This window comes from Oncorhynchus mykiss, chromosome 27 (genome assembly GCF_057628025.1).
Source record: "Oncorhynchus mykiss isolate SJ-2025 chromosome 27, ASM5762802v1, whole genome shotgun sequence".
NCBI classification, from domain to species: Eukaryota; Metazoa; Chordata; class Actinopteri; order Salmoniformes; family Salmonidae; genus Oncorhynchus; species Oncorhynchus mykiss.
The window spans coordinates 4,595,283-4,617,575 of record NC_143048.1 but is presented as its reverse complement, the minus strand read 5'-3'; the positions used below and the strand labels follow the sequence as shown (position 1 = coordinate 4,617,575).

General features: G+C 42.2%; 1 protein-coding gene across 9 annotated transcripts in view; it reads left to right on the top strand.

Moving 5' to 3' along the window:
- The window catches only part of LOC110507356 (dedicator of cytokinesis protein 10), a 177,389-nt gene that overhangs the window by 77,596 nt on the left and 77,500 nt on the right, over positions 1-22,293 (top strand). For all 9 annotated transcript variants that reach the window (XM_090224225.1, XM_090224221.1, XM_090224222.1 and 6 more), the window contains exon 4: positions 5,436-5,518. In XM_090224225.1, coding sequence (XP_090080351.1) covers positions 5,436-5,518 — 83 coding nt within the window. The remainder of the gene's footprint in view (positions 1-5,435; positions 5,519-22,293) is intronic.

The following is a 22,293-nucleotide window of genomic DNA, read 5'->3' as shown; positions in this document are numbered from 1 at the left end:
TCCCCCCTCCTCTTTTGACAAATACAAAACACTTTGTGGAACCCAGTGATATTTATCCCAAAAGAAATCCACAATAATTGCCTGTATCTTAGCCAGAAGGCCAGATGGTGGTTCTAAAACTGACAACCGATGCCACAGTGCAGAGGCAATCACATTGTTAACTATAATAGTGCGCCCTCTATATGACATACGAGATAGTAACCAACGCCATCTCCTCATCCTCCCTTCCACCATTTCAACCACCCCACTCCAATTTTTTTCCATAGTCCCCTCATCTCCTAGATACACTCCAAGATACTTAAAACCTCCCTTACACCATTCCAGCCCCCCTGGCAAAGCCATGATCCCTCCAGACCATTCTCCAATCTGTAAAGCACAACTCTTTTCCCAATTTACCTTTGCAGAGGATATTCCCCTAAAACGATCAACCATTAGACTCAAGCTATCCACCTCCGCTTGATTTTTCACTAACACAACTACATCATCAGCATAGGCTGAAAGACGAATAGGAGGAATATCCTCTGAAAGGCACACCCCTGCAATGCGACTTCTAATGCTATTTAGTAGTGGCTCTATAGCAATAGCATATAACATCCCAGACATAGAACATCCCTGCCTAATACCTCTACACACTTTAAAAGGAGCACTCAAACCACCGTTAACTTTCAATACACTTTCAATGTCACCATATATCACCTTTATCATGGCAATAAAACCAGAGCTGAACCCAAACGCCTCAAACGTGTGCCATAAATATTGATGTTCAACTCGGTCAAATGCCTTTTCCTGATCAATTGAAATTAGACCAGCATCCAACCCAATAGCCCTAGAGACGTCCAAAAAATCACGAATCAGAGAAATGTTATCCCCTATCTGCCTGCCAGGAACACAGTAGGACTGATCCGTATGTATGATTTGCCCCATCACCTCCCTCAGCCTGTTGGACAAAGCTTTTGACAATATCTTATAATCAGTACACAATAAAGCCACCGGCCTCCAGTTCTTCACCTCCCTCGGGTCACCCTTTTTGGGCAGTAGGGTGAGGACAGCCCTTCTGCAGCTTATTGGTAGTAACCCTCCGGTTAAACTATCATTAGCTACTTCTAACCAATCCTCTCCCAACATAGCCCAAAAAGACTTAAAAAAGTCAACGGGAAGCCCATCAATGCCTGGTGCCCTTCCATTTTCCATGCCTTTTAATGCAGTGTATAAATCCTGCAAAGACAATGGTTGCTCAAGCTCAACCTGAGCTTCTGCAGGCACCTTTGGGAGCCCATCAAAGAACTGCTGTGTCACTGTTTTGTCCTCTTTGTACTCACACTTGTAGAGCTCAGCATAGAACTCTACTGCCCTCTTTCTGATTTCACTAGGGCTAGTGAGCTCTTGTCCAACAGCTGATTTGAGACAATGAATAATTTTTCTTTGTCCATTCTTTTTCTCTAAACCAAAGAAAAATTTGGATGAGGCATCCATTTCAGATATGCCCTGAAATTTACTTCTCACCAGTGCCCCCTGTGCTCTGATACCCAGCAGATCTGCCAATGCAGCTTTTCTCCTCTTGAGGGCCTGAGTATGGCCTCGATCTCCTGTGGTCTCAACCAACGTCATGAGTTCCACTATTTCAATCTCTAGGGCTTTCATTGATCTGGTGATATCCTTGGTGACATTCCTCGTGTATTGATTACAAAATTGTTGAATCTGTATTTTCCCTATATCCCACCATTGTTGAAGGGATACAAAACTGGCCTTTTGAGCCCTCCACCTCTCCCAAAAAATACTGAAACATTTCCTGAAGTGAGCATCACTCAATAAAGTTATATTAAAATGCCAGTATGCGCTTTTAGGTTTTACATCGTTAATGAACACCACCTCTGTTATTAAACAATGATCAGAAAATCCCACTGGAGTTATCACACTTGATTTACAGACCTGAGATTGATGCTCAAAAACATAAAACCTATCTAACCTGGCCATAGAGATGATGTTCTCTCTCACATGCGCCCAGGTGTACTGCCTTGTTCCTTCATGTTGACTCCGCCAAATATCACACAGTTCATTTGTTACAATAAGGCGTTTTAAAAACGTCCTTGAGGCTATATGAGGTTCTTGGTGATTTCTATCTAAATCGCTAACTGTGCAGTTAAAATCCCCAGCAATAAACAAATAATCTTCTTTGTTACATTTCTCAATGGTATTTGATAATGTCTCTAAAAAACATACCCTCTCAACTGTCACCACTGGGGCATATACATTTATCAGACACATATTGATGTTTTCATACCTTGCTCTAACTTTTAATAACCTCCCCTCAACTACCTCTTCAACCTCATATGACAAAGGCAAAAACCCTTTTGAGAACAAGATAACCACACCCCCACTTTTTGAGTTTTTATGACTACACACCACTGTCCCCCCCCACTCCTGTTGCCACATAACTTCATTTTCCAAATTACTATGCGTTTCTTGTAGAAAAATTATGTCACTTCCCTTTCCCCTCATTAACTCATACACCATGGCTCTTTTTTTAACATCTCTTGCCCCATTTACGTTTAAAGAAGAGATCTTAAAACTGCTCATGGATAAGAAAAAAATACAGAGGAAGATACAGCCACCACATCTCTTTACAGAGTTAAAACTGCAACTGAACTCTTTCATTTTCTTTAGAATTTGCATCACTTATTACTCTCGTGACCACTTTCTTGAGTCTAGCAATTTCAGGGCTTTTCAAACCTCCCCCTGTAATTTTTGACATCAGAAACTTTGCTGATTCAATAAACAATTCACGTTCAGGGAAAAAATCAGTTACATTGTAATCCTGCATATATTTCTTCCCTTTTGTCAACTTCAGAAATTGACGTATCTTCTCGATCCCATACCTCCCTTCCACCCCATCTATCTCACTATATTGTTGTGACGCGTCAGATGACTCACTCTCGCTATCCTCCCCAGAAGAAAACCCCATCTCTACAACCTGTTCATCTTCACCTGATTTATCCATCTCTACCTTTCTCTTATAATTAGACCCTTCACTACCCCTTAAATTTTTCCTTTTACTCCTCGGTATTTTGAAAACATCCGCTTCCTTTTCCGTTATTTCAATCTCCTCTTGACCTCCAATTTCATTTTCCAGCACCACCTCAGCGACGGCAGTCGCAATCTCACCTAGTGTTTCCCCTCCCTCTTTGTTCTGATCTACCACAATTGCCCCCGTATCCACAATGCCTTCCTCTCCTACTTTTCCAACCACATCTGCCCACCTTCTCTCTTCCCCTACACCTGTAGTATTTTCATCCCTTCGCTGTGGTACGTTAGGTGCACCCGCACTAAAGCTACTACCAGGCTCAGCGCGTTCATTCTCGGGACAATTACGCACCAAATGCCCCTCTCTTCCACATCCAAAACATTTCATTGATTCAGTAGATGCATAAAAGACATAATCAAATCCATCAATCTTAAAACTAAACGCTAAATTCAGTTCATCTCCTTCCTTTTTTAAAATCATATGCACTTGTCTCCTATGAGACACGACATGTTTCAACAACGGAGATTTGCATCCAAAAAGAACCTTCTTTATTGTAGATACGATTTGACCATGGCGAGATAACTCTCGCTCTAACACTTCATCTCTAACAAATGGTGGCACGTTAGAAAGCATAACTTTCTTCGCAGGATTCATAAGCGGAAATACCGGCGTCTGTGTCTCCCGCAACACAACACCCCTCTCAACTATCTTATTCACCTTTTCAATTGAATCTAAGAATATCACTACAGCGCTATTCATCCTTGAGGCTGATTTAATGCTATCATACCCAATGATAGCACCCACAGCCAAGCTACATTCTTCCACTGAACACCCAGCCGCAGCAGGAATTTTTACTCCATGCCTCCGACTAAGTTTTTCAAACTCTACATTTCCGCGAGTGGCCATTGCAACCAGCCCCACCCGCTGGTTGTGCCCTCGCGAAAAACCAACCTCAAAGATCCCACCACCCCTATACGTGCTTAGTGATAGTTAAACAATATACCCTTAAAACAACTAAACTAATCAATATATATATATGTACATACCAAAACCCAATAGAGTGAAAAGAAATTCCATTCGTTCTCACAATCACTCCTGCTTGACGACTCACTCCCAGCATGCACTCCGAGAGAGAGAGAGAGAGAGAGAGAGAGAGAGAGAGAGAGAGAGAGAGAGAGAGAGAGAGAGAGAGAGAGAGAGAGAGAGAGAGAGAGAGCTGGAAGAAAGAGAATGGCTATTTAAGTATGTGCTCCCAGACATGTGTTATTGCCTTGTAGAAGTAAATATGTTTTGAGTGTCTTTAATAATGAATGTGATGACTGCCAGTGGAGCTGTGTTTAAGTGATAGATAATGATACTGCCACTCAGACAGAAAGAAGATAAGAATCCACAGAACAACAGAGAAAACATACTGCCGAGAGGAGAGAGATAGAGAGAGACAGGGTGAGAGTGCATGCCTGCGTGAGCTTCTGTGTGTGTTAACGAGTGAGAGGGAGTGCGCTTGCGCGCAGCCGAGCTTGCGTATCTGCGCTTTGTGTGCATGTGAGAGACAGAGAGAAGAGAGTGAGAGGGAGAGAAAGAAAGTCTGTAACTCAAGCCCGTGGGACAGAATGTTAATTCAATTCTTCTTATGGTTTGATTCATCTAATCATGGATTCAATCTTGTAACTCTGTAAGCTTGTGGGGCTCCAAGACGACCTGTGTGAAGCAAGCTAGGGCTGAGTCTGCGTCCCTCTTCAACATTAATGGCATGTCCCAAATTACGCCCTATTTCCTACATAGTGCACTACTTTTGACAAGGGCCCATAGGGGAACGGGTGCCATTTGGGACACACTCTTAATGTTGTTGAGGGAGGCAGACTCTGCAGCCCTAGCTTGCTTCACACAGGTCGTCTTGGTTGTATGAGGACAGCTACTCATGTAAAACAAAGCTGTACACTGCATTTACATTACCATTACCGTGCCTTGGATCTACTTATTTCAATGGATAGAGTGTGTGTGTGTGTGTGTGTGTGTGTGTGTGTGTGTGAGAGACTACTCTCTGATAGACATCTGTAGAGCTGTATAAGAACCACGTTGTGACAGAGAGGGGATTTTAAGCATCAACTGCCCATGCCAAGACGCGCGCACACACACACACAAATCTCTATTGTTGTTGATTGAGAAGCTCTTTGCTGAGGAATGTGACTGGTATATTCCCTATGTGTAATTTGTTGTGTAGCTGCAAAAGAGACTGTCTCAATGCGACTCCCTGTTAAAACAAAGGTCAAATAAATACATGAAATAAAACACTCACACACACGGTCATATATACAGACAGAATCAACTGTCTGTTATTCACCTGCACTAGGCATTAACAGAACCTCTCTCCCCTCCACTTCCTCCTCTTCCTCTTTCTTCTCCTCTATTCCAGGCCTGCGAGTACTACAACTCCCAACTACACGTGGTCCATTACAAATATGATGAGTACGCAGGAGATTACCGGCTACTTCCCAGGTACAGAACAGGCTATGAAAGAGTTGCAAAATTCCGTCAACTTTCCCAAAATACCCAGGTTTTCCAGAAATGTTGTGAAAGTTACCAGAATTTTGCAACCCTTGTCTATGATTACACCAATGTACAGAGCAGTGTGTGTACATATTTTCATTGTTCCGCATAAGAAAAGCACAGTACTTCGCCACTTCGTGCACTTCTAAGTGTCATGATGTTATGGGTATTAAGTTAGACAGGGCCCACTCCAGGGCTTAACTGTTTTTGACATAGCGTCTTTGTCAGGAACGCATGCCAGACTTTCCAAAAGCGTACTTCACATAAACACCAGGAAAGACGCAGCTGAAAACCTCAGCTAGACCAGAAGATCCAGGGGCCGTGTCCCTAATGGAACCCTACTCCCTATTTAGTGCACTACTTTTGACCAGAGTTCACTAAATAGGGAATAGGGTGCCATTTAAGATTCAGCCTGAGGTCTGCGGTTGCATAACGGGCCTCTTGAAAAATAGCTCTCTGTGATGTCAACAATGAGAACAAAAAAAACAAAATGGTGGACGTTGGTGGGATGTGTTGTTGAGTGGCAGGCTGTCCAGCTGCGGAGATGTCAGGGCTGTGCATTGGTCACTCAACCCCTGGGAGCCCAGCCATCAGAGCAGGGCCTCTTTGACCTCTGACCCCTATCCAGACCACTATAATGTTCTCCTGGTCTCCCATGGGTTGGTTATGTTGGAGTCCAGTTAATTTCACGTGACCTTTCTGAGTTTGTTGAACTTACAATCTTTTTGAGTTCATATACTGTACATCGACTCTAAAACTGATCCATAGTTTACTTTTGATACTGTGTACAGTAGTTAACATCATAGATACTAAGAGACGATGTACATGCTCTTATAGAGGTTATATCCACATGATGAGTTTTCTCTCTGAATCAGTTCCTCTGTCTTTCCCTGGACACAGAGTTATCAGCAGATCTGAGATCAGTTTGGGCTCATCATACTATATGTCTGGGGTCCAATTGACAGATTGACAGCCCAGTTCACTATGAGCTAGTCATCTTCACAAGCTGTGTCTCTCCAGAGATTACATAAACTCAGCAATAAAATAAAAATAAAATCCTCTTTATTTTCAGCAAACTTAACATGTGTAAATATTTGTATGAACATAACAAGATTCAACTGAGATGTATCCTGAACAAGTTCCACAGACATGTGACTTAACAGAAATGGAATAATGTGTCCCTGAACAAAGGGGGGTCAAAATCAAAAGTAACAGTCAGTATCTGGTGTGGCCACCAGCTGCATTAAGTACTGCAGTGCATCTCCTCCTCATGGACTGCACCAGATTTGCCAGTTCTTGCTGTGATATGTTACCCCAGCAAGGCACCTGCAAGTGTGATGTTTGGATGTACCAATCCTGTGCAGGTGTTGTTACATGTGGTCTGCCAATACGAGGATGATCAGCTGTCCATCCTGTCTCCCTGTAGCGCTGTCTTAGGCGTCTCACAGTACGGACATTGCAATTTATTGCCCTGGCCACATCTGCAGTCCTCATGCCTCCATGCAGCATGCCTAAGGCACGTTCACGCAGATGAGCAGGGACCCTGGGCATCTTTCTTTTGGTGTTTTTCGGGGTCTGTAGAAAGGCCTCTCATGGTATCCTAAGTTTTCATAACTGTGACCTTAATTGCCTACTGTCTGTAAGCTGTTAGTGTCTTCGCATGGGAAACAGTGTTTAAACCCTTTACAATGAAGATCTGTGAAGTTATTTGGATTTTTACGAATTATCTTTGATAAACAGGGTCCTGAAAAAGGGCTGTTTCTTTTTTTTTGCTGAGTTTACAAGAGCCTTGAAGTCTGGCATGATGCAAGACTATTCAAACTATGACGTCCAAACACAGGGGTGTCCCTGAAGATTGCCTTTTTTTTAAGCCTGTTTTAAAAAGTTTTAAAAAAGATGGCATGAATTATATTTGCTGAGACTAGTTCCAGTGCTGGGTCTGCTAAAAAAGAGGGCTCAGTGCACACACACAAACACAGGGCGGCTCATGAGCGCACTTGAGCGAGGGCAGCCCCTTGTCGGGTCCTTTTCGGGAGGAGATGGAGAGGACTCGGCCACACATACAGTAAGTCAGGGCTCATCTCAGACACCCAGCCATAGAGATGGAGGAGAGAACACCTATCTTTGCTATGATAATCTCCCCAAGGGGCAATCTGCTGTTTACCAAAACTGAACATTGTCCCTTTAACCCATTTAAAATGGAGAAAGACCTCGATGGCGCTGCCCATGCTATAACAAGCTGTGTAGCAAGTCTACCCTCTATCCAACTCCATGCACCCAGCACCTCTACAGTAAAGCTTACCGTATGCTTCCCAGTCAAAAGAGTTCACGGATATATTACACAACACTTTTCTTACGTTTGTTCATTTTGGTGTTCGGCAGGGTTCAGCTGGGTTTTTTCCAGCTGTTTGAGCACACAACATGTTTTCTTGAGGCTTGTCGAAATTCGGTAGCCAAAGTTTATGCCCCTTCATCAGTGATTGGTCAAAAGCAGGGATTCTTCAATTAAGTGTTTGTTGTCATTCAACAACAGACGACTCGTTTTCATGCACATTTCATTTGAGAAATACTGCACCAAACATCTTAGTTACATCTAAAACTTCCTCGGCAAAAACGTCAAAAAGAATTACAGATTTCTTGACTTATCTTAGATTCATTCGGACTATTTTGAGGAAGGGTACTTTTTGCTATGGCGTCTCAAGAGTTCTTCAAGCAAAGGTATTGTAAGGGAGTATGCAAGGGAGTATTTACTTCGCATAGCCGAGTTTTGCTAGGAGCAAACCGAACCTATGTATGCAGACACCTTCAGGGGAGTGAGAGCGCCAAAGGTTTCTAACTGTGTCTTGTAATCGTGAGTTAGTACCTAGGTGATCCTAGAACTTATACACAGAGCCAGGGGGTTTCCCTGACAATGTGATCTGGTCAGAAACAACTCTGGGCTCAAGTTAGCCCCTGCCTGTGTAGTTAAACAGGCCCTACTACTACTACAATATACTGCTGGACTGTTATGTTGCTATCACAACACAGGTATCAACAGTAGAGTTGAGGTTGAATGTCATTACTGAGTCTAGTACATTTATGATATGATGAAAGGAGACATTGAAAGAGGACATCCTCCCTGTCTGCGTCCCATATGACAGCCTATTGCCTAACTGCATAGTGCACTATGGGCCTATAGGGCCCTATGGGCCCTGTTCAAATGTAGTGCACTATGTAGTGGCAATAGGGTGCCTTTTGGAACGCAGACCGTCTCTCTAGCTGCCTGGAGGCTTTTAAGTGTAGTCTTCTCCCTCTTGATATCCCTAATGGAAGACCCCCCCCCCCCCCCCCCCCCCCCCCCGACTGTCTGTGAGGGGAGAGAGAAATGGGGAAGGCAGAATGAGGAGGGTGGGGAGAAAGAGCAAGTAAGCAAAGTTGAGAGGTTGGAAATCCCGCTCATCGCTCATGGAACGATGCTTGTGGTCCAGCCTTCCATGTCCTTTCAAACAGCGGCGCTAACGCTCAGTGCTCACAGGGGGAAAAACTGCCGCTCCTAACTGGATTCATTCTTCAAAACCACAATTTAACATGCATCTATGTGGTGCCTGCAAAGCCGGTCAGCAGCGGAGAATACCCTTCCCACACTTGCAGAGCCACTGTGGATGCTAAACACCCTTTTGGCTAGTCTTAGGTTTTTAGGCAAAATAACCCAATCAAAACGGAAAGCTCCTTGAATGTGGGAATATACCAGGCCTACTGAACCAAAATCAATGATGGCCTATTATATAGATAATAGAACAAAAATGAACGAAACGTTTAAGAGATCAGATTTTTGGTTGATGCATACATTGCTACAATGACACACTTAGTATTCTAACCACCGCCTGCCTTCCTTTTAGCATGTGCGCGTATGTAAGTACACCGTCATGCTTGCTATAGCAGCACACAAGTAGACTACAGATGCATGCTGAGCCGGGCATGCCCTGAGCTTGTGAAGTGACAACTACTGGAGCGATATTAGAGGACGAGAAGGCTGACGCCCCAGACTTTGGGAATCTCACGCCGCGCTGCTATGGGGGGTGATTCATGCCAGAATTAAGCCTCATGAAGCTACTGATACCTCTCACCAAGTCACCGAGCGTCTTCCTAGCGCTATAAAATAACGCCATGACTTACTGTCAGTGGAGACAAGTTTGTTTCTAAGGAGTCAAACTGCCGACGCGTTCACGTCACGTGTCAGTTTGCAAGTTATTATGAATGATCTTACCATGAACGCCTTAAAAACGTCTACTTGTGTTACCCGTTACATGTTAGTTTAAGTGTGTGTTTAGTTCATCAATTTCAGTTGTCGATTTAGCTAAAATAGGCCTATCACCTCGATTCAAAAATTATTAGGCTAGTTGATATCGCAGCCACCATTATTGTGTAGATAAGCCTATTTCTCACATCAATACAAACACAAGGGATTATTGGTAGCCTAGTGGTTAGTGTTGGGCCAGTAACCAAAAGGTTGCTAGATTGAATCCCAAAGCTGACAAACCTTTTTTTGTCGTTTTGCCCGAGCAAGGCTGTCAACCCATTGTTCCCTGGGCGACGAATATGTGGATTTCGGTTAAGGAGGCCCCGCACCACTCTGATTCAGAGGGGTTGGGATGAATGCATTCAGTTGTACAACTGACTAGGTATCCCACTTTCCTTTGCTTTGTTGTGGGTAGTCTAGGTCTCTAGTGGCGCATTCAAAACAACTCGGAAGTTGGCAATCTCTGACTTCCATCTTCAATGCGTTCAAGTCATCCAACTCGGAATCTCTGGCATCTTTCTCTTGACCTGAAAATCACTGATGTCATGATTTGACCTCGTCCCCCCCAACTTCCCAGTGTACTGGATTAACAGACACATTTACTGTCACCATGCAATCCTTTGTCTATACATTTCTGTGGAAAGCAGGGTTCAAATTGAGGGAGTATGTGAGGATATAGGCCTTGTTATAGAGACGTGCAAAAGAATATGCTACCACTTGTTTGCTTAGCCATAGGGAAAGCAACAGTCCAGATTTTATAAAGCGATCTAGGCTACAACAATGATAAACTCCAGATTATTTCCACAGTCTACTAGCCTATCGAAGGTCTTGCGCAGCCTTAACATCCCAGGAAAATGTGGTTGGTTTATTAAATGCTCTGCAATGTAGAGCTATGCCTAATGCAAAATACCAACAAGTTAGAATTGGTATGGATCTATGCGTAGACCAAACAGTTTAACAGATAAAAACATTTATTATTCAGGAGAATCCCGTTGAATCAGGCTATTCATTTCAGTGCAGTTGCTTTCTTACGCATATCTTTAGATTAAACGGAACCAAAAACACCCCAGCCTGTATTGATCACAGATCATGATGAAGCCTGAACATTTAAGCTGTTTTTCATTGATTTAACCCACAGTTTCCTACACATGAAGACCTATATTTAATCTGGAGTTGACAAACAAAAGCCTGGCTAGGGTCCCGACTTTCCCCCACATCATATTACCAATTAGGCTAAATGTATTCCTATTAATTTGAATAGGCTAACCATTGCGATTAATGTTATTTACCATCTTCTGCTTTTTATGAATAAACAGGCATTAAAATAAACATAATATAATTTCAATGCTCCCCTACACACACATAGTTACTTACCTTACAGATCACAAAGTTAACTGATTTCCACTCATTCATATGCAAATACATTTGATTCATACACTTGCTTGTCTGGCTGGCATGTTTTCATTTTAAATAGGCATTCCCTTACCTACACTGAAATCATTTTAGTCCTCAATTATGATTTTAAAAAATCATAGCACATTAGTACACCCTTGTGGTTGAATATCTATCTATTGTAAGTCTTATAATACAATGAATAATGTTGAACTAACAAATACCATCAAGGGATACGTTACAATTTACAATAAACACCTTGTGAAACAGCTGTGAAAACCAATCTAGCAATATTTTTTATTTAAATACACAACCATTGATATTTTTTTGGTACGTGTGTGTCAATTTACTTTCCGATTTTTTTGTACATTCACATGGCAATCAGACTGAAATACAGAATTATGGTGTGTGGAATAGAGAGGAGGTGGGTCTTGTGTGGATAGGAGGTTCTGCCTGTCACTTGTTTTTCAACCTGTAGTGGACTCAAGAGGGAAACTGCAAAGTCCAGGCGCTGCTGACCTCTTTGTTCTGAGTGTTTGCAGTGCTAGTGTTTTTAGCAAATCTGTGCAGCCCACATTATGTGCCCAGTATGATAGTTGTCTTGCTCTTTCTTAGCGGATAATGACAACTTGACAATAACAGTAGCTGATGTAATGAAAAGTTGGAGGGGGGTTGGTAATGGTAGTGGATCCATGTCTGGGTGTTAGGCAGAATCCCTAGATCCTGGAGAACAGGAGTAGAGTAAAGGAACAGGGTAGGAGACAGACTTAAACAAGCAAACACACAGGTTAAATTATTCAGGTATGTAAAAAAAAATAATAATAATTTGAATTATTTAATTTAGATGTTTGATTAGACAGGCAATAATGTTAAAGGATACCTGTCTATAATTTGATGTCAGTGGGGTTGGTAAGGGATGGTCCCTGGGAAAGATGGAGAGATGAGTTGAGAGAAACTCTAGTGTGGTGTCATGACGACTGGAGTCATACACCTTAACAGTACCTACCTGGAAGTGGCGGTTACTTAACGTGACCCAGTGGTTAGCCTTGAGATTGACTATTTGGAGAAACCACTGGGCCAGTGTTGGTTACTTAACGTGACCCAGTGGTTAGCCTTAAGATTGACTATTTGGAGAAACCACTGGGCCAGTGTTGGTACTGCTGACAGCATGGCGATGCCACCCACCACGAGGCAGCAAATGCAAATAGTTATCATCTGAGATTTTTATATTCACCTTAATGGATGTTGACCCCAGCTAGGAGCGAAAGAGCACCAAGCTTTCCCGGGTCTCGCCTTCCTTTCATCCTTCTTCCAAGCCAAGTAATTCGCCCGGATGTCGAAGCACTTGGTCCCCTTGATTCTTCTCAGGTGGCTCTCCTTTTTCTCATGTGCCCAGTCCATGTTCAGTCTCACCTTGACTGATAATATAAATAAATGCAATTATATTTCATATTGTTACAAATACATCTCTTATATAACTCTTGGAAGGCCAGAAAATACATTTACAGCGGACAATAATTTTTACCTGGTCAAAAACCTCCACATCCTTCTCAGTCCGTGCCTGAAGGTGGTCTTCGAAGGCATTCTGATCTGGTTTCACAACTTCCACCACAAAGTATGTTATACAAAAACAGCAAATGAAAAACTCTAAGTCAATCCCCAAAAATGTATACACAATAATGTTATATACACAATTGCATTGTTCACATCAGTTAACTGCTGTGGCTTCCCTCCATATAGCAGGCGATAGAGTGAATACTCTGGAGGCCTGGACACTGCTGTGTTGTCTGCAAAGATAATTACCATCAGATTGTCATTCCACCATTCCCGGTACCCGTCAAGGGACTTTCCCCATGGTAGACCTTACCGTGAAATGCCTACTTGCAAGCCCTTAACCAACAGTGCCGATTTTTTTTTACACGGTACCGTGTCAGTGTGCGGGGGTACAGGTTAGTTGAGGTAATTTGTACATGTAGGTAGGGGTGAAGTGACTAAGCATAGATAATAAACAGCGAGTATAAGCTTTGTAGAAAATAAATGGAGGGGGGGGGGGGTCAATGTAGCAGCAGTGTATCTAGTCCCTAATATTTGCATAACTGTGCAAGTTAGACAAGTCATCTTTTGTTTGCATGTTTTTTCATTGAACCTTTACTTTACTAGGCAAGTCTGTTAAGAACAAATTCTTATTTACAATGATGACCTGCCCCGGCCAAACCTTAGCCCGGACGATGCTGGGCCAATTATGGGACTCCCAATCACAGCCGGTTGTGATACAGCCTGGAAACAAACCAGGGTCTGTAGTGATGCAGTGCCTTAGATAGCTGCGCCACTCGGGAGTCCCAAGCATGTCTTTTTTGTTGGACCTGTCAGTGTTGAGTGATCACACATGCCTCAGCACACACAGGCTACTTTGCCTGCTTGCAAATGTGGGGATATTTCATAGTATTTATTTTTATCTTAACTCGCCACCACGAATGAACTTTATTTTTCACAGATATCCACAGAACCACGACTGCCTACACTCAGATAAAAAGGTGCTGCTATCTACAAACAAATTTGATTATTCTGCTGTCCCCATAGGAGAACCCTTTTTGGTTCCAGGGAGAACATGGAAGTGTCTAGGGAGAACCATTTTGGGCTCCATTCCACAGAGGGTTCTACCTGGAACCAAAATGTTCTCTCCTTTGGTGACAGCCAAAGAACCCTTTTGGAACCCGTAACCTTTCTCAGAGTGTACTGAACAAGTTTAGCCTGTTAAGTTTACACCATTTGATTCTGTACTCTGCCTGGTATACAAGATAACATGCAACATAGCACCACCACCTTTGGAAGGTCGTCAACCTCTGCGACTTATATCGCAGTGTTCCAAGAACCTCCACCAGGGGTGAATGTAGTATCCTCAAACGGACAAAAAGGAGACACAAGAGGCACCCCACACTCATTTTTAGATCCCAAGGGGTCTTTATTTTCATACCGTATGCTCTCACTCTCATCACTATCTCCTTTGCCATCTTCTCAAGTCTTTACTTGGAACTCCATCCATCCATACACACACAGTATAGCATCTCACTTACATTTCTCACATTTTAGGCATCCAGCTGAGGCCTTGGATGGATCATGTTACACTGAGATGGGCACAGGGGTATATGTACAGTCATTTTTAGGAGTTGAACAGGAGAAGAGGATGTGGTTACTTGTGGAGGGAGAGCAGTGAGGGTGGTGGGTTGAGCACCTGCAGTGAAGCCGATTGTCTGGCTCGTCACATATTGACTAAAAGAGATTTAGAGATTTAGAAATTAGTTTAACATTGCCATAGTTCAACAGCTGAAAAGCCGTCATTAACATACTACCAGAGATAGCAATATATTCAGTATTCACTGAATGAAGTAGCCTACCCATCCCCACTTACAATTGTCTTCATCAATTAAATAAATTATACTATAGCACACTCAATTACATTATTATTGTAGGCTATAGACTACTCCTGTATCTACCTTGTACAAAACGTAATCGTTTAATGAAATAGAGTACCCATCCACATTTACAATATAATTGATCAGTTAGATAAATAATACTAGGACATACATTTATATCGTTGTAGAATAGGCTACTGCTGTATCCCCACTATATTAGGATACTGTTGTGATATTGTCAGCCATGATTTTAGGTATTCGATCGAAGTTGTACCTCGTTTCCCTTCAGTGAAAAATAGTTATTTCATTTACAATTGAATTAATCCCATTAAATAAATAATACTAGCACATCAAATTACGTTATTGTACACTAGCCTACCCCCACTATCGACACAGTAAATAACATTGCCTACGTGCTTTCGACAATACGTTATCAACAAACATTTGCCTAAATACAGTAGGCCTAAATACAGTGCCTTGCGAAAGTATTCGGCCCCCTTGAACTTTGCGACCTTTTGCCACATTTCAGGCTTCAAACATAAAGATATAAAACTTTATTTTTTTGTGAAGAATCAACAACAAGTGGGACACAATCATGAAGTGGAACGACATTTATTGGATATTTCAAACTTTTTTAACAAATGAAAAACTGAAAAATTGGGCGTGCAAAATTATTCAGCCCCTTTACTTTCAGTGCAGCAAACTCTCTCCAGAAGTTCAGTGAGGATCTCTGAATGATCCAATGTTGACCTAAATGACTAATGATGATAAATACAATCCACCTGTGTGTAATCAAGTCTCCGTATAAATGCACCTGCACTGTGATAGTCTCAGAGGTCCGTTAAAAGCGCAGAGAGCATCATGAAGAACAAGGAACACACCAGGCAGGTCCGAGATACCGTTGTGAAGAAGTTTAAAGCCGGATTTGGATACAAAAAGATTTCCCAAGCTTTAAACATCCCAAGAAGCACTGTGCAAGCGATAATATTGAAATGGAAGGAGTATCAGACCACTGCAAATCTACCAAGACCTGGCCGTCCCTCTAAACTTTCAGCTCATACAAGGAGAAGACTGATCAGAGATGCAGCCAAGAGGCCCATGATCACACTGGATGAACTGCAGAGATCTACAGCTGAGGTGGGAGACTCTGTCCATAGGACAACAATCAGTCGTATATTGCACAAATCTGGCCTTTATGGAAGAGTGAAAAGAAGAAAGCCATTTCTTAGAGATATCCATAAAAAGTGTCGTTTAAAGTTTGCCACAAGCCACCTGGGAGACACACCAAACATGTGGAAGAAGGTGCTCTGGTCAGATGAAACCAAAATTGAACTTTTTGGCAACAATGCAAAACGTTATGTTTGGCGTAAAAGCAACACAGCTGAACACACCATCCCCACTGTCAAACATGGTAGTGGCAGCATCATGGTTTGGGCCTGCTTTTCTTCAGCAGGGACAGGGAAGATGGTTAAAATTGATGGGAAGATGGATGGAGCCAAATACAGGACCATTCTGGAAGAAAACCTGATGGAGTCTGCAAAAGACCTGAGACTGGGACGGAGATTTGTCTTCCAACAAGACAATGATCCAAAACATAAAGCAAAATCTACAATGGAATGGTTCAAAAATAAACATCCAGGTGTTAGAATGGCCAAGTCAAAGTCCAGACCTGAATCCAATCGAGAATCTGTGGAAAGAACTGAAAACTGCTGTTCACAAATGCTCTCCATCCAACCTCACTGAGCTCGAGCTGTTTTGCAAGGAGGAATGGGAAAAAATGTCAGTCTCTCGATGTGCAAAACTGATAGAGACATACCCCAAGCGACTTACAGCTGTAATCGCAGCAAAAGGTGGCGCTACAAAGTATTAACTTAAGGGGGCTGAATAATTTTGCACGCCCAATTTTTCAGTTTTTGATTTGTTAAAAAAGTTTTAAATATCCAATAAATGTCGTTCCACTTCATGATTGTGTCCCACTTGTTGTTGATTCTTCACAAAAAAATACAGTTTTATATCTTTATGTTTGAAGCCTGAAATGTGGCAAAAGGTCGCAAAGTTCAAGGGGGCCGAATACTTTCGCAAGGCACTGTATTTCCTAACGATATCACAACTTAAGTATAGCCTACTTACTCCTCAACTGGATCAAGTACATCTTGGTAATTATTTTCATAGTCTCTAATGAAACTATTTGGGGCCGACACTCGAAAATCCCTTCTGCCGCTTTAAAAAAGAACAACAACAAATGAATGGCTGTGTCGCCGCTGAGCTCTCAAATACCGTGCCAGTCGCTCACTCTATGAACGGTCACTGCAATCCGGATTCCTTGGAACGTCCTTACCCTAAACTAACACTAAACTTAACCAATTAACATTTATACTTGATAGAGGAATGGACATCCCAATGATTCCGAATAGCTCAGACCCTCTAGGAAAGTCTATGAACTGCTCTATTCAACTGAAGGGACATCCCAAGGATCCCGAATAGCACCTATGAACTGATCTGAAAGCCGTGGACACAAAACTGATATGGAACTGGTAACAACACAGTCTATGATTGGCTAACAACATCTAGATCTGTATTACAGCGATATAACATATCATAACATGCCATTAGGTGTTGACGGAGAGACAGATTATTTACACATTGGGCATCATCTTTTCTAGGCCATTCGCGATACAGGAAATACACAAGCCGTAGGCTACACTATAGTTCAAGTTGGCTACCACGGAATGCCTGCTTGCACGGATTTTTTTTTATGTTTCAACATTAATGGTTGAGATTTAATTCATATAAATATAAACTATGCACATTATGACTTTCATTAACATGTGATACAGGCGTCACGCAGACATTAGTAAGGCGTTGGTATCATGTCATGTGGTACGGTGGCCTAGGCTTATAAATGTCCCTTATCACCCCCCATACACTACAGTCAAATTGGGCACGCTCAGCTCCTCGTTCCGGTCCAGCTCCGCTCAGCTCACATACTCTGGTGGGAGTAGACTAGAACAGTCGGGAGGCTTATTTCCAGTGGTGGTGGGGGGGCAGATAAGGCTGGGTGATATATCTCAATTTCGATTAATTACAATGTATGGTGCGATATTCCAAATGCCTATATCGCAAGAATCAGGGTTTTGTTATTTTTCGTTTTTCTGAGCGTTTATGTCCGCTTGTTCTTGTGTTGTATTTTTGCCCGTCTTTCGCTCCTCATGTGCTGGATGCATCTCCTCATTTACACCAGAGATCTGTATATAATGAAGAGATGCACTTCTCCACCCTAACAACGAGAGTCATTGTCCCAAAAGCGGGAATGCTGGCAACAAGTTCCGGTCCAAATCCAAAATAAGACCATAGAAACGCATTGGGCTAATTTTGGACAGATTTTAGCTTCGCCTCTTCCTCTATGATTTGCACACACCAAGCCTATTCCCCAGCCTGTCACGCCAACAAAGTTGAGAGGTGTTACGCCCTGACCTTAAAGCTTTTTATGTCTCTATTTTGGTTTGGTCAGGGTGTGATTTGGGTGGGCATTCTATGTTCCTTTTTCTATGTTTTTGTATTTCTTTGTTTTGGCCGGGTATGGTTCTCAATCAGGGACAGCTGTCTATCGTTAGTAGCTTTTTCCCACAGGTTTTTTGTGGGTAGTTAATTTCTGTTTAGTGTTTTGCACCCTTCAGGACTGTTTCGGTTATCCCCTTTGTTATTTTGTTATAGTGTTCAGTTTTAATAAAGAAAGCATGGACACTTACCACGCTGAGCTTTGGTCCGATGATTCCTCTTCTTCAGACGACGAATACCGTTACATGAGGACACATCTTCCTCTATGACAAGCGGTTTGAACTCGCTATTTGCGTTTGAGCTTTGGGCCCACAGAATGGACACAAAACACATTGAAACATTATTTTACTGTAATTGAGGATAAGTTATTTTCTAACAATACCCTTTTTATGTCTCAACTACTCAAATTGCGCGCAGAGCAGACACTACTAAAACGAGTTTCAATGAACATTGATTCTGGAAAATGAATGCTCAGTTTGTTGCACAGCATTGGTGTACCATGTACCGCTAGCAGCATTTTAGCCAAAAACTGTTATACTAGCTAGTCTGTTTTATAAACGGGTTTTATAAATGTGCAGAAAGCATAAAACACAATTATATAAGGAATTAGCAACTCGTTCTCATTCTGATAAAAAAAAGTTAGGCCACTTGATTTCAACATCTGAACAAACTGAATTTTCAAACAGTTGGAGACAGACAGAAGAGTGTGTTCGTAACAATTCAACTGTTCAACCTACTTAGCTAGCAAATAGGTCCAAGTTGGCTAAACTTGAAATATACAAATTGGCTGGCTAATCACTAGCACATGGGCTTGAGAGACTGATGAGACCTGTGTTAATTTAGCCTAATGCCTGCTACAAGAAGCACCGCTGGAAAAAGTACTCAAACGTCATACTTGAGTAAAAGTGAAAATACCATAATAGAAAAATTACTAAAGTGAAAGTCGGCCAGTAAAATATTACTTGAGCAAAAGTCAAGAATAATTTTTTTAATATATACTTATATATACTTAAGTATCAAAAGTAAAAATATTAATACTTTCAAATCCTTATATTATGTAAACCAGACAGCATAATTTATAGTTTTTTGTGTATTTATGGATAGCCAGGGGCACACTCTGACATTAATTTACAAACAAAGCATTTGTGTTTAGTAAGTCCGCCAGATCAGAGGCAGCAGAGGTGACCAGGGATGTTCTCTTGATAAGTATGTGAATTTGACAATTTTCCTGTCAAAATGTACCCAAGTACTTTTGGGTGTCAGAGAAAGTGTATGTAGTAAATTACACATTATTTTCTTTAGGAATGTAGTGAAGTAAAAGTTGTCAAAAACATAAATAGTAAAGTACCCCCAAAGATACTTAAGTAGTACTTTTAAAGTATTTTTATCAATCCAATGTATTTATATAGCCCTTCTTACATCAGCTGATATCTCAAAGTGCTGTACAGAAACCCAGCCTAAAACTCCAAACAGCAAGCAATGCAGGTGTTGAAGCACGTTGGCTAGGAAAAACTCCCTAGAAAGGCCAAAACCTAGGAAGAAACCTAGAGAGGAACCAGGCTATGAGGGGTGGCCAGTCCTCTTCTGGCTGTGCCGGGTGGAGATTATAACAGAACATGGACAAGATGTTAAAATGTTCATAAATGACCAGCATGGTCAAATAATAGGTCTGGGACAGGTAGCACGTCCGGTGAACAGGTCAGGATTCAGGATGGATGGAGGCTGAGACAGGAGGGGTCAGGAGACACTGTGGACCCATCCGATGATACCCCCGGACAGGGCCAAACAGGAAGGATATAACCCCACCCACTTTGCCAACGCACAGCCCTCACACCACTAGAGGGATATCTTCAACCACCAACTTACCATCCTGAGACAAGGCCGAGTATAGCCCACAAAGATCTCCGCCACGGCACAACCCAAGGGAGGGGGCGCCAACCCAGACAGGAAGATCACATCAGTGACTCAACCCACTCAAGTGATGCACCCCTCCTAGGGACGGCATGAAAGAGCACCAGTAAGCCAGTGACTCAGCCCCTGTAATAGGGTTAGAGGCAGAGAATCCCAGTGGAAAGAGGGGAACCGGCCAGGCAGAGACAGCAAGGGCGGTTCGTTGCTCCAGAGCCTTTCCGTTCACCTTCACACTCCTGGGCCAGACTACACTCAATCATATGACCCACTGAAGAGATGAGTCTTCAGTAAAGACTTAAAGGTTGAGACCGAGTTTGCGTCTCTCACATGGGTAGGCAGACCATTCCATAAAAATGGAGCTCTATAGGAGAAAGCCCTGCCTCCAGCTGTTTGCTTAGAAATTCTAGGGACAATTAGGAGGCCTGCGTCTTGTGACCGTAACGTACGTGTAGGTATGTACGGCTGGACCAAATCAGAGAGATAGGTAGGAGCAAGCCCATGTAATGCTTTGTAGGTTAGCAGTAAAACCTTGAAATCAGCCCTTGCCTTGACAGGAAGCCAGTGTAGGGAGGCTAGCACTGGAGTAATATGATCAAATTTTTGGGCTCTAGTCAGGATTCTAGCAGCCGTATTTAGCACTAACTGAAGTTTATTTAGTGCTTTATCCGGGTAGCAGTAGTCTAATATAGAAGTGACAAAAGCATGGATACATTTTTCTACATCATTTTTTGACAAAGTTTCTGATTTTTACAATGTTACGAAGATCTAAAAAATTTGTCCTTGAAATATTCATCAAAAGAGAGATCAGGGTCCAGAGCAATGCCGAGGTCCTTCAGTTTTATTTGAGATTACTGTACAACCATCAAGATTAATTGTCAGATCCAACAGAAGATCTCTTTGTTTCTTGGGACTTAGAACTAGCATCTCTGTTTTGTCCTAGTTTACAAGTAAAATATTTGCCGCCATCCACTTCCTTATGTCTGAAACACAGGCTTCCAGGGAGTGCAATTTTGGGGCTTCACGATGTTTCATCGAAATGTACAGCTGTGTATTGTCCGCATAGCAGTGAAAGTTAACCTTAGGTTTCCGAATTACATCATCAAGAGGTAAAATATATAGTGAAAACAATAGTGGTCCTAAAACGGAACCTTGAGGAACACCGACATTTACAGGTGATTTGTCAGAAGACAAACCATCCACAGAAACAAACTGATATCTTTCCAACAGATAAGATCTAAACCAGGCCAGAACTTGTCCGTGTAGACCTATTTGGATTTCCAATCTCTCCAAAAGAATGTGGTGATCTATGGTAATCAAAAGCAGCACTAAGGTCTAGGAGCACGAGGACAGATGCAGAGTCTTGGTCTGACGCCATTAAAAGGTAATTTACCACCATCACGAGTGCAGTCTCAGTGCTATGATGGGGTCTAAAACCAGACTGAAGTATTTTGTATACATTGTTTGTTTTCAGGAAGGTAGTGAGTTGCTTGAGAGGAAAGGGAGATTCGATATAGGCTGATTTAGTTTTTTAAATTTTCTGGGTCAAGGTTTGGCATTTTCAAGAGAGGCTTTATTACTGCCACTTTTAATGAGTTTGGTACACATCCTGTGAATATAGAGCCGTTTATTATATTCAACATAGGAGGGCCAAGCACGGGAAACATCTCATTCAGTAGTTTAGTTGGAATAGGGTCCAGTATGCAGCTTGAAGGTTTAGAGACTAAGACTATTTTCATCAATGTGTCAAGAGATAGAGTATTAAACAACTTGAGTGTCTCCCTTAATCCTAGGTCCTGGCAGTGTTGTGCAGACTCAGGACAACTGAGCTTTGGAGAAATACGCAGATTTAAAGATAAGACAATAAAAAGCATTTTAGATCTGCATATACAAAATGCAGCAAGAGATTTCTTATGCGTTATCTTTTTGTCCTGTAGAATTCTGCGTTTAACGTGGCCCCTAAGTTTTACTTGCTAGTTATCTAAGTAAGTCGCTGAATTAATAAGGTGACGGGGCATCATATTGTGTTAGCTGTCTGCTGTGTTTGAGAAGTCAAAGCCCTTTGGATGAGTTATCTGTACAGCTGCTATCTTGATTTCCTTCTGTTTTTTTTCCCTCTCCATTCTCGGCCCATATTCTCCTCCCCCATCTTCTCCGAGCACAGCAGGCAGGCC